General features: G+C 39.7%; 1 protein-coding gene across 2 annotated transcripts in view; it reads left to right on the top strand.

Annotated features, from left to right (window-relative positions):
- The window catches only part of LOC148356740 (liprin-beta-1-like), a 31314-nt gene that overhangs the window by 4333 nt on the left and 3706 nt on the right, over positions 1-23275 (top strand). Inside the window, exons 2-21 of one of the 2 annotated variants that reach the window (XM_088347422.1) lie at positions 5182-5261; positions 6472-6677; positions 8172-8252; positions 8782-8895; positions 8958-9068; positions 11264-11386; positions 11510-11542; positions 12535-12637; positions 14594-14655; positions 14733-14784; positions 17366-17457; positions 17607-17680; positions 19497-19533; positions 19965-20091; positions 20170-20278; positions 20346-20610; positions 22178-22289; positions 22365-22453; positions 22777-22899; positions 22960-23085. In XM_088347422.1, the coding sequence (XP_088203548.1) occupies positions 5198-5261; positions 6472-6677; positions 8172-8252; positions 8782-8895; positions 8958-9068; positions 11264-11386; positions 11510-11542; positions 12535-12637; positions 14594-14655; positions 14733-14784; positions 17366-17457; positions 17607-17680; positions 19497-19533; positions 19965-20091; positions 20170-20278; positions 20346-20610; positions 22178-22289; positions 22365-22453; positions 22777-22899; positions 22960-23085 (2103 nt within the window). In that variant the 5' untranslated portion in view covers positions 5182-5197. The remainder of the gene's footprint in view (positions 1-5181; positions 5262-6471; positions 6678-8171; positions 8253-8781; positions 8896-8957; positions 9069-11263; positions 11387-11509; positions 11543-12534; positions 12638-14593; positions 14656-14732; positions 14785-17365; positions 17458-17606; positions 17681-19496; positions 19534-19964; positions 20092-20169; positions 20279-20345; positions 20611-22177; positions 22290-22364; positions 22454-22776; positions 22900-22959; positions 23086-23275) is intronic. The other variant, XM_088347423.1, reaches the window with a different exon arrangement.

The following is a 23275-nucleotide window of genomic DNA, read 5'->3' as shown; positions in this document are numbered from 1 at the left end:
CACTGTATTTTCTGTTATTTCACCCTTGCAATTTTCCTAAAATAGAAACTAAAAACCACTGATGGTGCCTGAATAATAGAACCTTCATTGATTTTTAATATTCGTGTCTTTATTTTAAAATCAAGGATTTTGCCTTTTGTACCATGAAAGATTACTTATAGAGAGATAAGAAAATATTGCTTTATTATGTGATTTTATTGAAATATGTGATATTTTTGTTTTGGTATATCCGTTGGTTAGCACATTGCCTAACACGCGAAAGGTTCCTGGTTTGAGACCGGGCAGAAACATTTGTTGGCTTCGAGAGGAACAGGCGCCACCAGGCTGCACTTGCCCAAGACCTCACAGGAATTGGTTCCCCCTATGACCCTAGTGGTTAAGCGATAACTAACCAACCCAATAAATGTGTTTATATTTTGAAAAGGTTCACTTCGGTTCACTAGACTAGACTTTATGCATCATTTTAACATTTTTCAACATTCGATCAGTACAGTAGCCCTTAGCATGAAGCAATTTTTTTTATTTGGCCCCTCCATCTGTTTGACTTCAACACCCCTGATTTAAAGGGGCAGCTTGTATTTTTGAGCACCTCCTAGCAGTAAAGAAAACATTAAATTGTTACGAAAATAAAAATATTGATTTTGCCAACATTCTTTTACATAAGTAGCATGTATGTTTCTGTAACATGTCGACGTGTCCTTGGGTAAGACACTGAACCCCCAATAAGCAGGTTAGCGCCTTACATAGCTGCACAGATCACGGCCGCTATGGGGAAATGTGAAGCACAATGCAAAGCGCTTTGGGAAGTCGTTGACTTGAAAAGCGCTATATAAATGCAGATCATTTCATTTCATTTCATAACATAACCCACAAAAGAAAATTTTGATTGTAGTGCTTCTGTTTTCATCTCTACACTGTGTTTTGTGCAATCTTTCAATTTCCTCACAAGAAATACATTTGGAGGAGACTTGGCAGGGACCTCATGTATAATAATTAATCACGAGGGACACCAAGGAGTTAGTTAATCAACTTGAAATCCACAAAAGCCTGTTGCTTGAGACATCTGTTTCACAGCTGGACTTGTTCATTAATGTATGTGGAAATATGTACGTTCCAAAGTCAGACAACTCGATGCTGGTTGATATCAATGTCTCCCTGCCCCCAATTTCAGACATGTCCCCCATCTGGTAGCAGTCATTTTGTATTTGACCTGGTCTTGCAGTTTGTTTAGACTGAGTTTGCTTTTGTGTAACTCAGGTTATAAACAATTGTTTTTAAATACTAGCACGTCAAACATAAAGGTGGTGAAGATAGTTCTTAACGAATAATGTCTAACTTGACTTCAACTTTTCAACTAAAATGAAGCACTCAAAAATCTACTACGGCTCTTTAAAATACCCAAACCATGGCAAATTTAACGTGATGAATAATTACATTTAAGTCAACTTTTCAACTAAAATGATGCACTCAAAAATCTACAAAGGCTCTTTAAAATACCCAAACCATGGCAAATTTAACGTGATGAATAATTACATTTAAGTAGGGCTTAAACTAACTACTATTATAGTAGTTGACTATTCACCGACTATTGAAATGATTAGTTCAATCATCAGATAATTGTTAAATTTTCATAAATTTAGCATGAAGTTGATTTTATTGTGTTGCTAATGATAATAAACCAAACGGCCCGGTAGGCTAACCAGCTGCTAAAGAGGTCTGACTGCAACAGATCAGGGGGAAACGTGAGGCTGGCCAACCGAAAATGTGCAGTACAAAGCCTGGCTACCAGGGAACAAAGAACAAAAAAACAGCGACAGCAAGAAACACAAACCCAGCCGGAAAGAAAGCAAATGATCACGACAAGCTAGCCGGCTGCTTAAGAGGGCTAACCCGACCGATTGGCAGTAAAACGTGTGGCTGGCAGACCGAAAACATGCAGTAAGCAGCCAGGCTATCAGGGAGCCAAAACGAGAAACACTAGAACATAAAGGAAAAGCCTCAACTGCCTACCTAAAAATGAAGAAGGCAAAATGGCAACAAACACTGTAGCAGGGGCAGGTAAACTGACCTCACGCAGCTTTTGGAAATATAAGCTTGCAACTCGGACAAAAACGTCTCAAGTCCTTCCGTGACATAGTAAGCAACGTTCCAATTCCTACGAACAGAAATGAGCGGTATGGAATCGCCGTCTGTTTTGGACGTGTGTCTTCAACGATACCAGCCGTTGTTAAGAGTCTTGTTTTCATCCGGTGATGTCACAGCTGTAGAGGATATGACCTAAATCGGTCAAATTTGAGAGTGAATTTCTAGAGTCCCCTGGCATGTCGAATCTTTTGTACCATCTGCATAATTGTGAGGAAAAACACAACACATTATGTGCCTAATTGAAAAAAAAAGTGGTCTTTTATCATTCCTTTTAAGGATTTGTGCATCACAGAGGTACTAGCATGATAGGCAAGATCTGCTTTGCAAACTTTGAAATTAGTTTTTTTAATCGCCGTATCCATGCTAAAATGCTCCCAACCGTCAGAAGTTTTGGTAAACGTAACTGATGATGAAGCTGTCATTTTTGTATGTTGCCACTCGAGACAGAGATGCTATTGCAAATGAGCGTCTCTCGGCATAGATTATATTCATGTTGAGATGCCTCACTCTGTTGAAAAATTGTGTCTGGCAACAAAAGCCAACAATAAAATTCCTCGTCAAATATTTCTATTACTGATTTTTGTTGGTAACGTCGAACACATTTTTGCAGCTCTACATTCAAGTAATGGCATTTGAATTGATATCTATGTTTCATTCTTGGATTTTGATGCATTGGGCCTGTCTTTTGAGTCAGGAGGGGTTATTTTGTCAGTTGGTGTGAAAGGCTGAGGACGTGAAGATCAACAAACTCTGCTGGGATGTCGGTACCAGGCAATTTTAGGAGTTTAAGAGCATGAACCTACTCAGGAATGTGCGCAGGGCGGGTGGAGGAGGCTCACTGTGTGCTATCAACCCTCGCTAGACCAGTTAAAAGCAATATTTTTTTCTGTAAAAGTGTTATAATGTGCTGGTATGATATATGATTGCATGACAAATGTCAACATGAGTTTATTATTTAGTTCAATAAGACAGGGCATGTGAGCATTTAGCGTGCCTTAGAGGGTTGAGTCAGACACCAATAAGAGTCCTGAGACTCTTAATGCGGATCTTGCACACATTCTGATATTTGTCCCACAACTGATGTTGCATGCTCATGAAAATGGCATGATTATATGCATGCATCTGAAGAGATAATGGTCATCTTTTAAGCAAATTCCTGCTCTTAGATACATTTTAAAAATATATATTTTCAATTGAAAAAAGCTTTCTTTTTCTCTGGTTGTATGTGTAGCTCGAGGGCTAGCAGCTGACCAAACAGACCTTTCCCCCCCGCTGTGACTAGGTGCTTTCCGTGATGCTGAGGAAATACCTGCTGGGAAAGAAAAAGTATCTTTGGGGAATTTTATGTTAGCAGTCAAAAAGTTCACTTTCTTGGGAGTATTTTTTTTTGTGTGTGTCTTTTTCGAACATCACACAAAATAATGTAAGCCTACATGCAACCACCGCCCCCAAAAGTGAACAAGGACAACAATTGTCCTTATGTTAGTCGTTCTCTAAAAAATGCTAATTGATTAGCAGCTTGCATACTAGACGTCAGTCAGAAACGCTGGAATGATGAGAGAACCGCTTAGCCGAGAATAGCGTCTTTATTCTTCAAGCAATACCAAGCACAAGGACCAATGTGGAAGCCCACCACTGTATTCTAATGGAGCTGGTGCTGGCCTTGTGTATTGAATTGAATTGTCTTTATTGTCATTGATAAAAATGGAATGAGCAATGATTGAAATGAGATTTGACATGGCATTTTAGGGTAAACACGTAATAAAATTTAAAGAGACCACAGTGCCCACGTCTGCTCTAGAGTGACCTACCTTGGGGCGGCATTGGCTCAGGAGGTAAAGCGCTCGTCTTTAGGTCGCAGGTTCGATTCCCGGCTCCTCCGAGTTGTATGTTGAACTGTACTTTGGCAAGACACTGAATCCCTAATGCAGGTAGTTGCCTTGCATGGCTGACGCTGCTATTAGTTACTTAGTGTGTAAAAAGGAAAAGTGTGAAGCACCATGTAAAGAGCTTTGGGAGGTCTTCATTGACTTGAAAAGCACTATAAAAATGCAGACCACATAGACCACTACCTGATTCCTTATGAAAGAATGTGATCCTGGTCAAATGTGTTCTGGCCTGAGAGACTAGTATGTCTTTTTGGAAAAGCTGCTCAGTCAGCGAAACCAAAAATGCTGAATCAGCTTTTTGGGGCAGTTTTTACATCTCGGGTAACCCACCTGACTGCCTTGCCTGTAAAATGTGGTGTTTATATTCAATGTCATTCTGGTCTAGGAGAGTGGAATGTCTTTCTGGAAAGGAGACATTGTGTTTAAATTGAATATTGCTCAGGCCCTGGAAGAGGGGAATGTGTTTCTGGAGTCAACAAAACCAAAAGTGCGGATTCAGTTTTTGGGGCATTTTTCATAGCTGGGGTAACCTACCTGACTGCCTGTGTAAGATGGTGGTTATATCTAAATTCCTTCCCCCTTTTATTGGGCAGACAGACAAAGAGATGTCCATACTTTGAGATAAAAAACATCAACACCCTCACTTTGCTTGCAGTTGATAAAGACTGTCAGGATAAACAGTACAAAATATTTAAAATATAGTGCTAAGAAATTGGCCCAAGTTGTAATACTATTGCAATGAAAAAGCATCTCAAAATAGTGCAATGAAAAGAAGTGCAATAACATTTGGCAGCAACATAATTTCCAGGATAAGTTGCAAAATATAAATCTTTCACAGTCTTGCTCAAATTTAGGGGGGTGATGGCCTTCGGGTAAAAACTGTTTTTGAGACTGTTAGTCCATGTTTTAAGGGACCTGTAGCGCTTACCAGACCATGGTCAGGGTGAGAGAAGTCCTTTCAAATGTCGATGCTCTGCTGCGGTGTTGCAAGTCAACAATTAATTGTAATGAATGGCCACTCAGATGTACATGCACATTTTATTTTAATTGTATTGGTCCGGCCTGCTGCAAACACAAATGTTCTATGCTCTGAATGGCTTTACTATTTTTTTGCCTTTTCCCCACGAGACTCTTTCATGCCTGCCAGGTGATTGGAGGAGAAAATGATGTCTGACGCCAGCGAGATGTTGGCTGCTGCCTTGGAGCAAATGGACGGGATCATCGCAGGTAGGAAATCGGGGCAGGGTGCACATCTGGAAAGCATTCTGGGAAATGGGAACGTATCCCAGCCCCCTCATACCCCGACCCCTCATTCCACTACTACCTGCTATGTAATGTGAGCTCCTCTAAAAGTTGGCTTAGAAATAACGCTCTTGCTCTTAATACAGGATAGTTTCCTTGCCAACAAAAAATAAGTTTCCATTGTCAACCGTGTGACGAATGCTAATGATTATTCAAGCTTTGGCACCTATAAGTGGAGGCTATCCTTTTTTTTTCCATGAAACTTTCCAAATGGAACCAGGATCACATAAGGGACTCAAATATTTTCCTTCACCACAACTGTCTTAGCATTTATGGAAGTGGTGTGCAAACTACGGCCCTTGGACCACATGCATTTCGGCAGGCTTTTTCTTCGGCCCCCCACATAAAAATTTTAGAAATATAACGATAACATGTATTTCATAACTCTGCAATATTCAATAAAAAAGGTACTAGGTCTCTAACATTAAAATAACTTACCACCTTTTTCTTCACTGGCTATTTTTCTCGTGTTTTTATTTTAATATAGCAAGATATCAATCAGATTTAAAAAGGAAAGAAAAATTCTGATCTAGCCGTATTTTATTTGGAGTTTTCCAATGCATATTATCAAATGGAGTATTTGAAAATGAGACATAATTTATTACCTTGCTTTGATTTTGAGCTGTTCAAAACCAATTTGATTGAATAATTTTTTATAGACGAAAAAATATGTAACATCTACTTGTAAATCACTTTGTTTGTTTATTCATATTGTCTCCTTTGAGACATCTTGTGATTAAGGGCTATACAAATAAATTTGACTTGACTTTCCATGTTTCTGTTATTTTCATTTTTGCATGAATGGAATGTGCAAATAATACCCTTTTGCCAAACTTTGCCAGTGCGGCTTGTGATTCAGAACATGTGCCCACCCCTGATGTATGGTCATAATTTTTTTTCTTCATATACAGAGATGAAAATAAAAATCCATAATGCCTGAAGCTTATAGTTAAAGCTACAGACTAAGGGAACGGATGAGTGTGTACACACTGTGTGTAAGAGTTGTGACCTGGGGAAGCTCACCCCATTCATTTTTACACTTCTTATCTTCATGTGATTTTCTTCAAACTTCTGACTTCTGGCTAAATACTTTTCAATGCCCCATTTCCCAATCCATGACTCCTTGTTGTGTCAGGCTCTAAGGCTATGGACTACTCCAATGGTCTGTTCGACTGCCAGTCGCCCACATCTCCTTTTCTGGGCGGCCTTCGTGTCCTCCACCTGTTGGAGGACCTTCGGGCAGCTCTGGAACTCATGGACAACGAAGAACGGGACAACCTGCGCTGCCAGATCCCGGACTCCACCGCCGAGGGTCTGGCCGAGTGGCTTCAGGGACGAACGGTACATGCCTTTAGCTTATCTAGATGGTATCCAGAGCCTGACCCAGATGTCCAAACTACTCAGTGGAGATGCTAAGCAGGCTGAGGAAGCCTGGCGGCTCCTCCTCTTGGCTTCGTTTTCTCAGTGCTTTTAAGTACTGAGTGACTGATGGGGCTTCCAGACAAGGCAAGGAATAGTTTCCATCGGGCAAAATTTGCTGCGTTTCTTTTGAACAACTGCTAATGGCATTAAGACAAATAACTATAGAAGCAGAAATGCAGACTCACGTCACATGATTTACGTCACTCCAACTCCAGGACTTTTCTTTTTGCGACTTATTTTAAACTTAAATAACATAAGGAATCGTGACTTTCACATATCCTATGTCACTTTTTCCGCAAATATATACAATTGGCCAAATCTTCTTGTAAGGTGGTTTACACGTTTTTGAGCAAGCTAAAGATTTAGAATGGCTTGTTGAAGTTTCAAAACCAAAATGCTTTTAAAGGCACAAGAATTTCACCCAATGCCAACTAGACTACATTTGTTCGTCTTTATATTTATGTGGCTTTTTATTTAGGTAGAACACAAAATAATATCAACCACTAACAAAAGGAAAATTAGAAATAAAGAAGGGGAATGATTTATTGCTCATCCTTGCATTTTTTTTGTAAGTGTAGCATGAAAATGGTGAAAAATAAGAAAAGGACTGTTTCAAATACAGTTCTAACCCCTAAAAGATTTTGTCAAAAAGAAGAGTTAATTCAAGCGGATTTAGGAAATGCACGTACTTGCACACGCCACAAAAGGAGCTTGACAGAGGATGAAATGATGACTCAAGTCAGAAGATGGCATCAGCCGGTAGAAAACTTCCAAATTCTAAACCCGACCTTTAATGTCATCATCTAAATTATTCCATAAATAAATTCCTTTTCGAGGGGCGCAATGACTTTTCAATTTTGAGAATCTTGAAACTTGGAGCTATATATTCTCCTTAGTGCTCTGTAAAAAAAACTGTTAAATGCTTGTTGGGTGTCTATACTTGCTTGTTTTAATACTAATAATATTGATTTAAGTTTAACTTCAAGTTTTAACGGGTTTGATTTCAGAAACAGTTTGTATGTTCTTTGTACCCACCATCATGCACAATTCAACTCTAGCTGTTGTTGAATACGCTATTCTATATTGCTTCTATATGTCTTTTCCCAAAACTCTACGCTATAACTTAAACTGGGCAAAACTAACAAACTGTACATAGTATGAAGGTTTTTTTTTTTGTCAGATATATGTCTGCATCTACTCACTGTCATTTAACCTAATTCCTATTGTGAAGAGAAATACTACTGTAAAAAGTGACTATTTGTAGCATGAAATACTTATTTCCATGTTTCTGCCATTTTTATTTTTGCCTGAATGGAAAGTGCAAAAAAAATGCCATTTTGCCAAATGTTGCCAATGTGGCCGGTGTCTCAAAAAGTTTGCCCACCCCTGATGGTCATGATTTTTTTGTTGCAGACAAATGGTCACGGTTCTGATGATGTCCACCAGAAGCGTCTGACACGACTGGAAGGTGACAAAGAGTGTCTCATCCTTCAGGTCAGTCAACAAGATTCTGTCTATGTAGTTTTGTTTTTCAATATGCTAAAACAGTGTTCCTCACTGTTTTTTTTTTTTTTTATTCATTTATTTTTTTAAATCAAAGTGTTTCCAGTGCAAGCGTCGCATTGGCCAATTATTTTGATTATTGGAGGCAATATTTTTGTTATTTTAATATATCATTTAATCTTTTTTTCCCAGTCAACTAATAAAGATAATTTAAGTAAAATTTGCAAAATATTCTGCTATCTGCCAATTGAGCCAATTCTGTCTATTACGTTTCTTATTTTATTTGGGAAAATAATATTGTAAATACTTTTTTTTTACTAAATAATGACATTACTTGAAATATACTCTTGAATGTTGTTTTAACTATACATTTTTAAGTTTTAAATAAGTTAAATAAGAAAACATTCAATTTAAATGAGAAAATCAGTCTGCCAGGAATTGTTTTGCAGTGAAGGTGGAAAAAAACTTTTTGCACTTGAGCTACTATTTAAGATGTATGATAAAAAATCCTGGCGTGTAGGTCAACGTCCTAACAGACCAGGTAGAGGTGCAAGGAGAGAAGATACGGGACCTGGATAACTGCCTTGAACGTCATCAGGAGAAGCTCTGTGCCACGGAAGAGCTGCTGCAAAAGGTATGAATCAAGCAGCATATACTGTAAACTAATCCAGCATAACATTGGCATGTAACTCACAGGAGCTGCTTACCCGCTCGGCGCTTGAGACTCAGAAGCTGGAGCTTATGACTGAAGTGTCAGGTCTGAAGCTGAAGCTGAGTACTGGGGAGAGGGATCACAGTGACAACGAGGTATGCCATAAGTGGAATGGGAATCTAACTTACTTCTCCCTTCAACAAGAAAAGTTGATTCTCAATCCCAATTAACCCTGCTTTTAAAGATGGGTGGATTATTGATACCAAGCAAGTACCATATTTTCTTGAAAATAAGTCTTAGATTTTCTTCAAAATGTGCGCCGAGCCCTTAGGTGCGGGTGCGCCCATAAGTCATGTGAGGCGGCGGACGTAGTTGAGGACTGTATGAAGCTGTTAAAGAGTGAAGTGGGCGTCACCTCGAAAGGGAGAGGTGTTGTCATCAACGCAAAAGAGGGAGGTGTGGGCGTGTATATTCAAAAAACAAGCACGTGAAATATGTGGAACTTGTTTTAAACATGTCAAAGAGACACGCCTACGAAGTACAATTACAACTGTTGCTCATCACCTACGCGGAAGAGCATGGGAACCAAGAAGCCGGGAGAGTTCAAGATTGATGAATCGATGATTTGCAAGTGGAGAAAGATCAAAAATAAACTCCAACAACTAAAGATGAAGGAGCTGAGTTTTTGCACAAAAACTTGAGCAGATTGTAGAGCAAAGAACCAATGGGAGAAGCATTTCGACGGTCACCATTCTGCTTAAAGCAGCAACGCTAGCAGAAGATATGAAAATGGAACATTTCCAAGGAGGTCCATCTCAGTGCTTCTGTTTCACAAGAGCGTAGGAACGATGGTTAACCAAAGGATGGCACAGTTTCACCAACAGTGGAAGGCAGCACTGTGCGGGTTACTCCACAATTTGCGAAGGGGTTGTCAAATTACGCTAACATTTCCAACGGGACTATTGCTGGTCTTTTTCAAAGGCCGGCATCATTTCTGAGTATCTGCGCGGCACGGGAAATGACTCAGAAGGTGACTCTGACAGTAAAGAACGTGGACATTTTAATTAATATTTAGCGCAGCTGTCATTGCCAAAAAAGGAGGATGAGGATTTAGACCGTTTTGTTGGATATTGACTCCCGATAAAAATGTGAGTGCCAAACTGTTTTGCAGCACTTTTTAAAAATGTTGTTGTATCCTTTTGTCATCAATATTCAAATAAATCACAACAAAACTCAGTTTTGCTTCCGTTGTTTTTAAATAAGCTCCCTTTATGCTTTTCTGTGTTGTTTTAACGCTGCTCTGCTGCAGTAGAGGGCGCTCTACCTTGCAGTGCACCTTCTGTTTTGTCAAATACAGGGGGAAAAACAGTTACAGAGACTGCGCCCTTTCCAAAGGTCTGCTCCCTGGTCATGAAAATACGGTACTTGGATTGGATCGATACAATTAGCTTTAGTGCAACCCCCTCTCTCCAAATCTTCTTATGAGTGAGTGACAGACATCAGAACTTTTATCCCCTTCCCTTACCTGGCCACTCTATTGCATGCTGTATCCTGCCTGCCAGGCAGAGGAGACGGCAACAGGGTGAGCAGCCAGATCGTCGCCGGAAACCAACTCACTTGACTCCCATTCCCCCATATCAGAAGTTAAAGATGAAAAAAGTGGTTTACTACTGTGGCAACACCACAAATTTACGTAAACACATGAAAAAAATCTCACCATACTGAGTGGAACGAGCTGTAACCAAATATGTAGACCACAGTGTTCGTATGGGTGCTTGAAATCCTTGAAAATGCTTGAATTTTAATGTTGAGTTTTCAAGGTAAGGAAAATGCTATTTTCGTTTGACTATTGGCTTTTGTTTTGAAACAGCTGTAGCAGAAATACTTACAGTTTTATACTTTTTATACTTTCGACTTTTGTATTGCAGTTATTTGATAAAAATGAAGCATTTGGATATCAATCTAACCCAGGAGTATCAATTATTCAATTATAATGATATTTCCAAACAAAAAGTATTTGATAAGTATTTGTCAATACTACCCGAGATTTACTTGGATTAGATCAAAACCAAAAGTATCGCCCAACCCTTGAGCCCATCTCAGCCTGTGAAAAGCACCCATTTTTCAGCAGCTCCGTCCACTCTTGTGTCCTTGTGGCCAGCATCCCGGTCATTGTTTTTAAGTGTTGCTGAGATCCATTGCTCTCTGGGATTATGTGACAAAAAAGAACCCCTGGCTGGCCCGTGTGCTGCCCCAGCAGCTGTTTCCTGCCTAAACATCCAACTTTAACCCCCACCCCGGCCAAACATTTTTTTTCACGTCCGGGAAAATCACTCTTCTTCCTCTGCAGGTCTCGTACCAGGAAGTTAGTGAGCTGCGCTTGCGTGTGGCAGAAATCGAGAGTGAACGTTTACAGTGCGACAGAAAAACCAAAGCTTGCATGGTGAGCTTCTTGACCTCCTGCACCCACACGGTGACTCCAAATGTTTTAATTCGATACCGTTTGACGGTAGTCAGAGTCTGACCCCGTCTTAACGGTCAGCATTTTACGTTCATCAGTTTAAACTTCTTTTCCTGCTATTAACGTCATGTCAAGCCTGCAAAATGGACGACAGGAGCTGAGCTCAAGGTTTGAGCTGCTCATCCTCCTCTTCTTGCTCCTCTTTTTTGTGGCCTTCTAAGCCAGGTGCTTCCACCTCACTGCTTTCTCCTACATTTTCCACTTTGGTTGTAAGTGCTTCCACCTCTGGCACCAGACACCTTTACAGTAATCCCTTGTTTTTTGCGGGAATTGTTCCGCTAGAGAAGAAATCTACATTTATTAAATACTCTAGGATACATTAAACCCAAAGAACAAACCCACTTTACAGGCTCAAGCATTTCTTTAGCAAATAAAAGAACTGTACTTTATACACGTTTATTTTTAAATAACTTCTGTACTGTGAAATTATAATGATAAAAATAATTTTGCAACTCTATTGCAATACTGTATTTTACTTCAGGTGATATTTTGTCGCCATCATGTGGGCAACAAAGATGTGGCAAAGAAAGAAGATTCCAAACGACAAATAAAAGTAATTTACTTTATAAACATTTTTAAAACAAATTCTCTACAGTCAAATTATCAGTTTAAAAATAACCTTGCTACTTATTTCACTGTTTATTGTTCGTATGACACATATGGGCACTTGTGAAGGATAACGCAGATATCTCTGGAAACTTAATTTAGGCAAAAATCTTAAATTGGGCCAAGAAAGGGAATTATGCACCTGTGTTATTTGTGTGATATATTATCATTATGTTTTTGACAGTTTTGTTTGGTAGGCCTTATTAAAAATGAATTAAACATTAATTCTGAACCTTTCAAAACTATCCACTTCAATTCAGATGATAGGTTTTACCTACTTGCACAACTTGGACTGCAACGTTATTGACGCACAGGCAGACGCAATCAGAAAAGGAGCGGGGCTACTGTTTAACCAATCAGAATGCAGAACACAATCGAAAAGGAAACCGCAATATAGCGAGGGATTACTGTTCACCTTAACGCCGCAATCTGATCAAATTTGAATGAGAGCTCAGGCAACACAGTTTGTTTGATTTGGATTTGTTGGTCTGCAGGAAGAGTTGCAACTCCTGCAGCGGGAGTTGGCTGAGCGAGAGGCGGAACTTAAGAGGTTGAAGGATGAGACCAGATTGGGGGCGTCGGGGGTCGGAGAGAGAGGTGAGAGGTTATATCATGTTTACATTCCACCAATTAAATCGCAATAAAACACAAGGGTGAAATGAGTGCATACATGACAACCTTTTAACATTAGGTGGTAGATTTTATCCCACGCTCTATTTTCACACGAAACACAATCCGTCTCAAATATTAAAAAGCAATAACATGTGCTTGTTTTTAACTGCGAGTGGCAAACTTTTACCGAAACAGAAATTTGATGCAATCATTGCAGTGGTTTATTCACACAAAGTTTGGCTTCTAAATAAAATAGCAGTTGGCTAGAATATTAGTCAAGATTTTTTGTTCATTATTTGAATTTGGAAAAAGCAATAGGTTTTCAAAAATCGGTAGGCATTTGTGGAGGAAAACGGTACTCCAACGCGTAAGCGGTAGTGTTTGTAGGTATCTATGAGTAGAATTGACAGAAATTACGTTACTCTTCCACTGGGATTTGTTTGTAAAAGGCAGGAAGTTCAGTACAATACTTTGAGCTAATTGGGCAATACAGCATCTTGTGCAGGCCTCGCGTTTCACACATCCCTTAACCACCATGGTCGTAGGGGCACCACTTCCTGTGGTGTGCTTTGGGCAATTACAGCCTGGCAGTGCCTATCCCACTCCAGGCTCATCTTTTGGGAAGTGATTTGCTCCCTCAGATGAAATGGATAGTACTGGTTTCTACGTTTACCAGTAGCAGGTCAAACATCCTAAACTGCTTCAGATACAGCACCTTCATCTGGTCGCCGCTGGTCCCACTCTTACTGATACTAGATTCTTAATTACATGTAGAAGAAAATTGTTCTGAAACTATTACACTGTACAATACGCATTGCATCAATTGTGGCTCTTAAATGTGTTGTGTTTAGAAAAGGTCCTTTGTCATCCATGATTATGATATACAAGGTACGTTACTAAAGTAGGCTGAATGATAAATTATAGTAATGAAAAAACAGGCTAAAAATAGACATCTTCTTACTGATCCGGCCTGACTCGGAACAGAAAGATTGAATTTAGGGGCCCCAGAACCAAACTCAGTTGACAATGCTGCTTTAGGGACAGTGTACATTATTTGATAACTAGACTTCACTGTACGGTGTAGTGCCACTGAAAATGAGTGCTAGAATGTGGAATTTAGAAGACACAAACTACAGAGTCTCAAAGTAACCAAAAAGCACCCTTTTACTTCTAATTTCTGTGCACAGCCCTTTTTAATTTCATAACCTTAGCAGCAAGATGGCGAACAATGTGTCAGCTCCCTTTTTAGTGAGGCTGTCGGTGTCTCAGATAAGTGCTTATTTCTTGACCAATGAGTATTTTTTTAAAAAGCACGTTTATACAATAGTTCATCTTTTTTTTTTTTAAATTGATTTGGGTTATTTTTGAATTAATAAAGTTATCTTTACTGCTAGGATGCGCCAAAAAATACACACTGTCCCATTAATACTGAGAAGCATCAATAGAAGTCACAAGAGGTAAAGAAATATAAAAAGCAGCATTGCTATGATGATTAGCATCAGTCCATTCTGATAAGCTCCCTAGAAAGGTATAACAAAACAAAATAAAGTCCACATAATCAAATTCCAAGATAGAAGAGTAAATGGGAAAGGGATGATGCGTAAAGAGCGACGCCAATGAATATTTGATGGATTCCTTCTCTTTAGTCCCGGTCACGCCAATTACTTGTTAGCTAATCCTTCAAAGTTCACTACGAGGCTACCAGACTTTTTCTTTTTAATCCTCAATTCATCAGTGTATTTATTTGCCTTTGAAACATTTTTTTAAAATTGTTAATATCTTTGAGGTTGCGTTTAGGAATCTTTTCACACAAAATGCAGTGATGAGCCTGACGGCTTTTATCCAACACAAATCACACAAAAATGAAATAGTAGCTGCGGATGTCTCTTTGTGTGTTTATATTCAAAACAAGTTCCTCATGGGCCTTTATGTTCCCGCCAGATGCCGAGATGTCTGAAATGAAGACGTTGTTGGACTCACTCATGTCTGCCAATGATGAGAAAGTGAGCTTTAAAAACAAACAAAAAAGTCACATGATAAAAATGCTTTCTATTGACTTTTTTTTTTTTTTTGCTACCAGGAGCAGAGGATAAAAGAGCTGGAGGGTGTACATGTTGTGGAGAAAAGGAAAGGTAGAAAGGATAAGAATATATAGTCGTATTGAGGCATGACGAAAACACAAAGTCAGGAGTCTCAAACTCAATTTACTAAGGGGCCGCGGGCGTTAGGGTCTAGGTGAGGTTGGGACAAATCGTTCTTTCACAAGGAAAACTCTAATAAAAACATTCCTCTGTTCTCAAATAACTTTTTTTTATTAATTTGCTACACAAAATAAATCGAAAAATAAAAAACATAAAAATGAATATGGGCAGCACGGCGGATGGGTGGATAGAGTGCAGCCCCACGGTGCGGAGGTTCACAGGGTTCAAGTCCTGCTACTGCGGCCTTCCCGTGTGGAGTTTGCATGTTCTTCCCGTGCCTTGGTGGGTTTCCTCCAGGCACTCCGGTTTCCTCCCACATTCCAAAAAACATGCATGTTCGGTTAATTGGCCCTAGGTATGAACGAGCGTTGTCTGTGTGCCTTGCGACTGGCTGGCAGTTCAGGATGTCCCCTGCCCACTGCCCGAAGATGGCTGGGATGGGCTCCAGCACCCCCGCGACTCTACTGAGGTTAAGCGGTGCAGATAATGGATGGATGGAAGAAAGAATATGAAAATAAACCAATAAATCAGTAACAATTGAATCCATAATTTGCAGCACTTATGTTAAAGGAACGGTCTGTATTATTTGACCTCTAGATTTTGCTGTATTGTGTGGGGGTCTCTGATGTGGTGGCCACGGGCACCAGGTAGCCCGCTAAGAGCACCTGAAAAAAAACACAGCCCCGTTTTGATTTCCAACTGTTGTGACATCATTGACATCGGTCTAACTGAAATCTATTCAATATTGCGATGTAACGCAGATGTGTAATCGCAAGACACTGCATTTCTTTCAAGAATGTATAGTTCCACGTTTGTGTTTTTTTCCCTTTGTTTTTTGAGTAATGGAGTGTTTGGCTAACCAAAATTGTCACCTTTCAGGCTTTAACAGCACCGGCCAATCAAAGGCGAGGCAAAGTTTGCAGCGAGCTATGCACACACACACACACACACACACGTGTCTGGGCAGACAGCAACCCTAACAAAGATCCCCAATAGAGAGAACTGTTTCTTGTTTTTTAATTAAATCATGTTACCGTAATTAAGTACTCAAAAATGACCTAGCTCAGAAAATGCCTCTTATATTGAAATCGAAAATCGTATCGAAATACTGGTCTAAAATATTGCAATTTGTTTTTCAAAACCATCAAGCCCCAGTTGACGGTTCTTATTTCAACCCTACATCTACAACCTGGTCATAATATTGTAACAACGTAGTAGTAACATCATTTTCTATTTCAAACTAGTAGCCTTTCGGACTAATTACTTCCAAAAGTAGCTTTCAGGTTTAAAAAGGTTGGCGACACCTCGTATAGTGTAACTGAAAACACAAGGGAGAGTACAAACTACTACGAACAGGATTTTTCCACCTTTTTCATTGTCAAATTCAAGCACTTTTAAAGGAATTTCAAAGCCTTTCAAAGCAATTTTCCAATTTAGCCAGTACCATTCAAATGAAAAATCAAATGTACATCATGTATTTTTTGGAACCCTGATTTTATTTGCAATTTAGATATGCAATTTTTAATCTTGCGTGTGCACGTATCGAGACAAATGATGCTTTAAAAATGAGTAGGTAAGTTTTTGAGACAACTCAAACAGGTGTTGGGTAAAAATGAGTAACATTTAGCTTAAATTTTCTATTGCAGGAAGTTCTTCCCAGTGCTATTTATTACTGGGAAGCCCTCCCTTAATTGTTTACATGGGCCATGATAAGTATCCATAATTGATACGTAATCCTTCCACTCATACACATTTCATAGTGCTCTGTTTAAGTGTAGCATGCACCCGTCCTCTTGGGCTGTGGGGGGCCGATGACGCTTCATAGGACAATGCCGTACAAACTAATGCCAGCTGCTGTCAATCACGAGGTAAAAAAAAAAGCAGTGGCAAAGTGAAGCCACAAAAGAGCAATGTTGAGAAACATGGCAAACATTTCTAGCATTAACAAGTAGTTTGCCCAAAATTCAGCACTTTTCAATCCTTAAAAATATGTTAAGATTAAAGCATTTTCAAGGATATCAAGAACCCGTACAAACCCTTGGCCGAACTGTACCATCGTTCTTCAAAAAATTTTCCCCAGCCTTTTGCGAGGTCAATTAGTTAGCTTATGTTATGTTAAATAAATAATAAAGTTCAGGACCTACGAGTATTTTGCAGTATAATATTATAGTTTGTATCCATCCATCCATTCATTACCTGCACTGCTTATCCTCAGTAGGGTCGCGGGGGTACTGGAGCCCATCCCAGTCATTTTCGGGCAGTGGGCAGGGGACACCCTGAACTGGTTGCTGGCCAATCGCAGTATAGTTTATATGTTTTTGCTTATTAAAAAAAAAAAATTTTTTTAATTAATTTCTACTATAATGAGGTACTAGATGATACACACTGTCCCTTTAAACTTTCATTTTAATGCATGGCCCTCAATTTAGCCCTGGGCTGTGAGTTTGATACCACTGCTCTAAATCCTTCCAAATCTTCAAAATTGCATTGTCCAAAAATGTTTGTGTGACAGAGAGGCATAAGGAAGACGACTACGCCGACATCGCAGACGATCGGTCGCTTCCTGCCGTCGAGGAGGTCAAGACAGGAAGGATCTCTGCGGAGGTAAACACAACCCGGCTACACAAAGTCCTTTTGCACACTTCCTTTCCAAGTCAATTACAAATCCAAAGCTTCTTATTATGAACTGCTGCGTGGACGTGAAACTATGTCGGGACTTTTAATCCTGTTTTTCGTTCACATTCTAATGACAGTCAAACCCCAGCAATGTGGTGCTGGAGGACATGAAGCAATTGGAAAAAGAGCGACGTTTGCAGGAAACCGAGAGGTACTACACGCTACAGTTAGCTCATTTGTTACTCATGAAGTAAAATGTTGAAAATACTGTTTAATGTTACAGTTGTTCTTTGGGATACTTAATTGTGGATTTATTTTAATCCATTGCAATTTTTTTATTCATGCTGTTTTCAATATTTTTATACTAAGAGGAAAAACAATGACCATATTTTCTGGATTATGAATTGCTCAGGAGTAGATGTCACAAAGCCCCAAAACAGCCTCAAAAATTAAGAAAGAAAAACCATACATACTTCGCATCGGAGTACAAGGAGTATTTTGAGGGGTGGATTTATTTGATGAAACCCAACACCAAAAGAAAACATATCATCTTGAAAGGCAATTTAAAATTAAAGAGAGCAACGGGCTGAATAAGTTTATATGGTATACAAACGTTACATTGTTTCAGTTACGATGTAACATATTAAGTTATCAAGATAGCTCTAGATTAAATAATAAGCTTACCAATCTTTCATTTTTGCTTCAAATCGCTAAATCCAATGAAATTTCTATCCTCTGTGTCACTGTCACAGTAAATAATCTGACCGCTATCGCATACCGCTTTTACGTTGTCACTTCTTCTTTTTGGTTGCGTATTTCACTATTTTCAGCTTGTAATAGCAGGATATGTTTTTGTTTTCCATTTTTGTTAAGTTCTTTTTCTAAATTAGAAAATCCCTTTTTGAGCAAGTTGAAAACATTTACTTTGACGAAATGATGCCTTGTCTTTTGAACGTTTCTCGATTAGTAAGAGAAGGTAGTGTCATCTCGCCAAAGTAAACAAGTAGATTTCAACTTGCTCAAAAGGATTTCTATACAAGGTGCAAATTGTCTGTGGTTTATTTACTGTTCTATTGCATTTCCTCCCAAAAGTAACTTTAGTGATTTTTGTGCGATTGATGAATGCTAGTGGGAGGAGCATTTTTTAGCACAGTAGGGCAAAGTTGAAATGAAAAACACGGTAAATATTTGGAGGCCTTACTATAATAGCTTATTATGTTCACAGAAATAATATTCAAGTCAAACAAAACAACTTTGAGTGTTCAAGTATTAAAGTGGACAATGTGTAAAATTTGACAACAAGATGTCTCTATATTGTGTTGTGCTACAAAGGTTAATGCGGAAAACAAACTACGAAGACTAAAAGTGATCAAACCGCAGTATTTTTTTCTCATTTTTTTTTAACCCAACCTCTTTTTTGTACGTTTATTTCATAGTTCATGTATTTTTGCTTATTATTCAAAATCGAGATTTCTATTTCAAATACATTTGAATGTGATCATCTTTGATTATTTAAAGGTTGAAATTGAGTACATTATTTCGATCTATCTATCCATCTACCCTGGTCATATCCCTCGAGAGGGGTGACCAACAGCAAGACAAACACATACTAAAACAAAGAAAATTAAAAAGGGAAAAAGTAGCAAAAAACACACAAAATTGTTTGGACCATGGCCAACCCAAACACCCAAACAAGTTAAGCACCTCGGCCAAGTTAGTCATGCTTTCGTCCCTCCAGATGAAACGGGACACTAGAAAGCAGCCATGTCACTCGGGCAAGGGTGACACAACACACTCTTCTGTTCAACAGCATGGCCAGACAGCTTTCACTGATTTACCCCTGCTGCATCATACGGGTCCCCCGCCCATCCCTTAGAACGCGTTTAAACAGAGAACATTATTTTTAAAAATATATAATTAGGAATGTATTATTAACCAAAATACTATTCATGTAAAATATGTCCTTTTTAAATTTTGAGTTGAATAAAATATGAAATGTGTGAATTATGTTGTTTATGTGCTTTTAGATCTTCCTTGGCCTCTCCAAGCTACACAAACGAACAGGTAAGCTCATCTTGTTGCATTTTCATCCTTGTCTGACTTTCTGTGGAACTCAAAGAAAAGAAAGAAATGTTAAACATCATCTTGACCACGTGATATGTTCAAAGTTTAGTAAACACTCAAAAAAGGGTGGAGAAGACATCATTGAATTTTGAACTTGCATGGAGAACAAGAGAGCAGAACCATCAGATAAGAAATTCCAACCTGTTCTAAAAGCTCCTTCTTTTTTTTTAATCAAATCCCCTTTGTTACAAAAGCAACGTGATCGTGGCAATGATGTAAATGGTGCATGATAGTCAAAACAACGAACCACAGTGCGCAATAACAGTCAAAATAACAAACTGGCATCCAATACAAATCTCCTTTGCATATGTCTGATATTAAGACAGAATAAACTTTTACTGTTGTTTTGTCATTCATGTAATTCTTAAAAGGCTAAGACTAATAGTCGATCTTTGGCTGGTGAAGACACTTTTGGCGCCAAGAGGATCCGTGCCTCCCTCGGTCGAGGACTCCTCAAACTTCGGGGTGGCAAACGGACCGGCAGTACGCCAAACCTTGGTATGGCAAAACCAAACACGCCACTTATCTAACTTATCAGTTAGGCATGATAATTTTAATGTACTTTACTGTTCACAGCTGACACCGAGCGCAAAGTCCCAGAGCACTTGGATTTGGCCTGCTCCGTTCTGCCAACTCCACCAGAGAGCAAGAAGAAACCCAAAGGCTTGAGGAAGTTCTTGGGCAGGTAGAGAAGCATGGCCTTTATCCCGTCATCCCGCCTCTGATGTTTTATTTCGTTTTTTTTTGCTCAGGCTGAAGACCAGCAATTCCACACCTTTGAACCCAGACAACGAGACAGAGTTTCGGCGAGGGGGTGTCCGGGCTACGGCGGGCCCTCGCCTGGGCCCTTCCGGTTCCCCAGTTGACATTCCTGACGTTCCGTTTGCACGCTGGGGCAGAGAGGAAGTGTGTGATTGGCTCCACCAACAAGGCCTGGGCTTGTATGCCGCGCCAGGTCATGATTGGATCAAGAACGGGAAGAGTCTTTTGCAGGCTTCCCAACACGACCTGGAGAAGGTACAGTCGGTGGACACAGATATGATATAATATGATATTGATGCATTCAAAGGATTGGTATACCTGTCCTACAAAGTCAAATGGATATTTTGTGTACAAGCCATATAGTCTAGTGAAGCCCTATTGCACTACTGTATTAAGGACATAATCCACTTTACTTCAGATGATTTTTGTCACCATCATGTGGACGACAAAAATGTGGCTTAAAAAAAACATTCCAAACAACAAAATGATGTGCTTCATAAATGTTGTTTCAATAATTGTTTCAGACTTCAAATGCCATGTTAGTCTGGTGAAGCGAATTTAAGCTACTGAAAATCCAATAAATAAATTGAATTATAATTAGACAAATAAAGCAATATTTTCTTATTGCTCTGCCAGTAATTTTGAGTTTTTAACAGGCACAAAAATACACATATCCCTAATGTGAAAATCACCATAACATAAGCATGAAAGAAGCCGCTGATACTATCTATCTACCCTGGTCATATCCCTCGTGATGGGTGACCGACCGCAAGACAAACACATACACAAAAACAAAGAAAAGAAGAAAGTAGAAAAAAAAAAAAAAAAGATTTGACCATGGCCAACCCAAATGCCCAAACACCCAACTAAGTTAAGCACCTAGGCACCCAAGTTGGTCATGCTTTTGTCCCTCCAGATGAAACGGGACACAAGAAAGCAGCCATGTCATTCGGCTCAGGGTGACACGACACACTATTCTGTTCAACAGCTTTCACTGGTTTACCCCTGCTGCATCATACGGGTGCCCTGCCCATCTCTTATAATGTGTCTAAACATCCCACTATCCTTTTACAACACCTCTCCACTCATTCCTATCACTAACAAGAGCCCGAGCTTCCATCATATTTAGACCTCTTTCCTGCAGTGCACTCATAACACCATCCATCCACGTCAATCGCGACCTTCCTCTTGGTCTCCTTCCATTTACTTCTGCTCTGGAGATCCTCTTCAACATTCGCTCCTCATCCATCCTCTTCATGTGTCCAAACCAACCAAGTACTCTTTTATACACATGCTTGCTCAGTTCCACTACTACTCCAGTTCTGTCTCTCATGAAAGAAGCCGCTAATACTAGTTGCAAATATTGTCTCAGCTAATGACCCTTAAGCTAGTGTCTGAGATTTTACCTGCTAAAGCAAAACCAGTTGCCAATGTAATGCTAGTTGATACCTAAAACATTAGTGGATGACACATATACTAAAGTTTACAGATAAATATGTGCACACTATTTCCAATAGGAAAAGTATGATTATTTTTGCTGTGTATTATTTTCCTGTCAGCTAGCCGCTATTTTTCAGGCATGATCAGTCGCATATAGTTTCTTTTTAGTGAAGGGGGCTAAATTTATAATAGAAATTTTCTATCTATCTACATATTTTTTAATTAGATTTGGATTGAAATACATGGAGAGGTATCAGACAGTCAATAAAATAATGAATGATTGCTAGTGAAGATCACCTCACCAGCCATAGAAAACCTCACAAGCCCAAGCTGGCTCCAAGGCCTTGATTTTTACATCTTTAATGCCATAATCTCTGTTAAGGAGTTGGGCATGAAGCACCCACTGCATAGAAAGAAGCTCCAACTGGCTCTTCAGGCTCTCCACTCGCACGACGATCTCCTCAGGGGCAAACTGGACCACAATTGGGTGACTCGTGAGTGAGCCGCCTCTTTAGCTGCATGGCGGTGAATGTTATGAGATGTCAGAGAAACTTCTTTGTCCTTCTCAGGTTGGCTGGACGACATCGGCCTGCCGCAGTACAAGACTCACTTTGATGAAGCCAGAGTAGACGGACGCATGTTACACTACATGACTGTGGTGAGAAAATCACACCCATTCATTCACACCTGCCACTACACCTCTTCCAGGATGACCAGGCTGCAATGGATGTTGCAATAACAAATAGTACAAATATATTGTCAACATAAAATATAGGTTATTCATATGCTATAGAATAGAAGTGTTTTAAGCTTAGTTCCACTGAGGTTGCAGATTGAATCTCAGGGGGAAGAGCATTCCACAGCACCGGGGCCATCATCGTCATCCTGCTTAATTTCATAACATTATAATGATTATCTGTTGCTAGCCAACTATTAAAGTAGTCTTTAGTTGTTGCCCTAATTTTACTCTTGTTTTTTTAGGAAGATCTTTTGTCCTTGAAAGTGGGCAGCGTGCTGCACCACCTGAGCATCAGGCGAGCCGTGCAGGTCCTGCGCCTCAACTCCTTCCAGGACGACTGCCTGCGCCGCCGGCCCACCGAGGAGGTAAAAATTCGATCGCTCGCAAATGATCTTCATGTTGACGTTTTGTATCGCCATCTTTAGAAGCGAACGCAAGCGAACGACGTCATCCAGTGGAGCAACCACCGCGTGATGGAGTGGTTGCGCTCTGTGGACTTGGCGGAATATGCGCCCAACCTCAGAGGCAGCGGTGTGCACGGGGGTCTCATGGTGAGGGTCTACGGTGCAACCCTTTCGGGTTTTCTCGCTATAGTCAAAACCCACCAAGTACAAACATTTATTTATCATAAATGTGATGTAGAGAGGGGCCGGCTTGCTGCACAGTTGTATGGGGTTGAGACAGGTCTCTGTAAGGATTAAAATAAGAGTCACAATTTCACCGGTGTCCCACGAGTTGGAG

Source organism: Urocampus carinirostris, chromosome 11 (assembly GCF_059441175.1).
Source record: "Urocampus carinirostris isolate Australia breed hairy pipefish chromosome 11, RoL_Ucar_1.0, whole genome shotgun sequence".
NCBI classification, from domain to species: Eukaryota; Metazoa; Chordata; class Actinopteri; order Syngnathiformes; family Syngnathidae; genus Urocampus; species Urocampus carinirostris.
The sequence above is the reverse complement of the archived record's forward strand: the minus strand, read 5'-3'. Positions and strand labels throughout refer to the sequence as shown.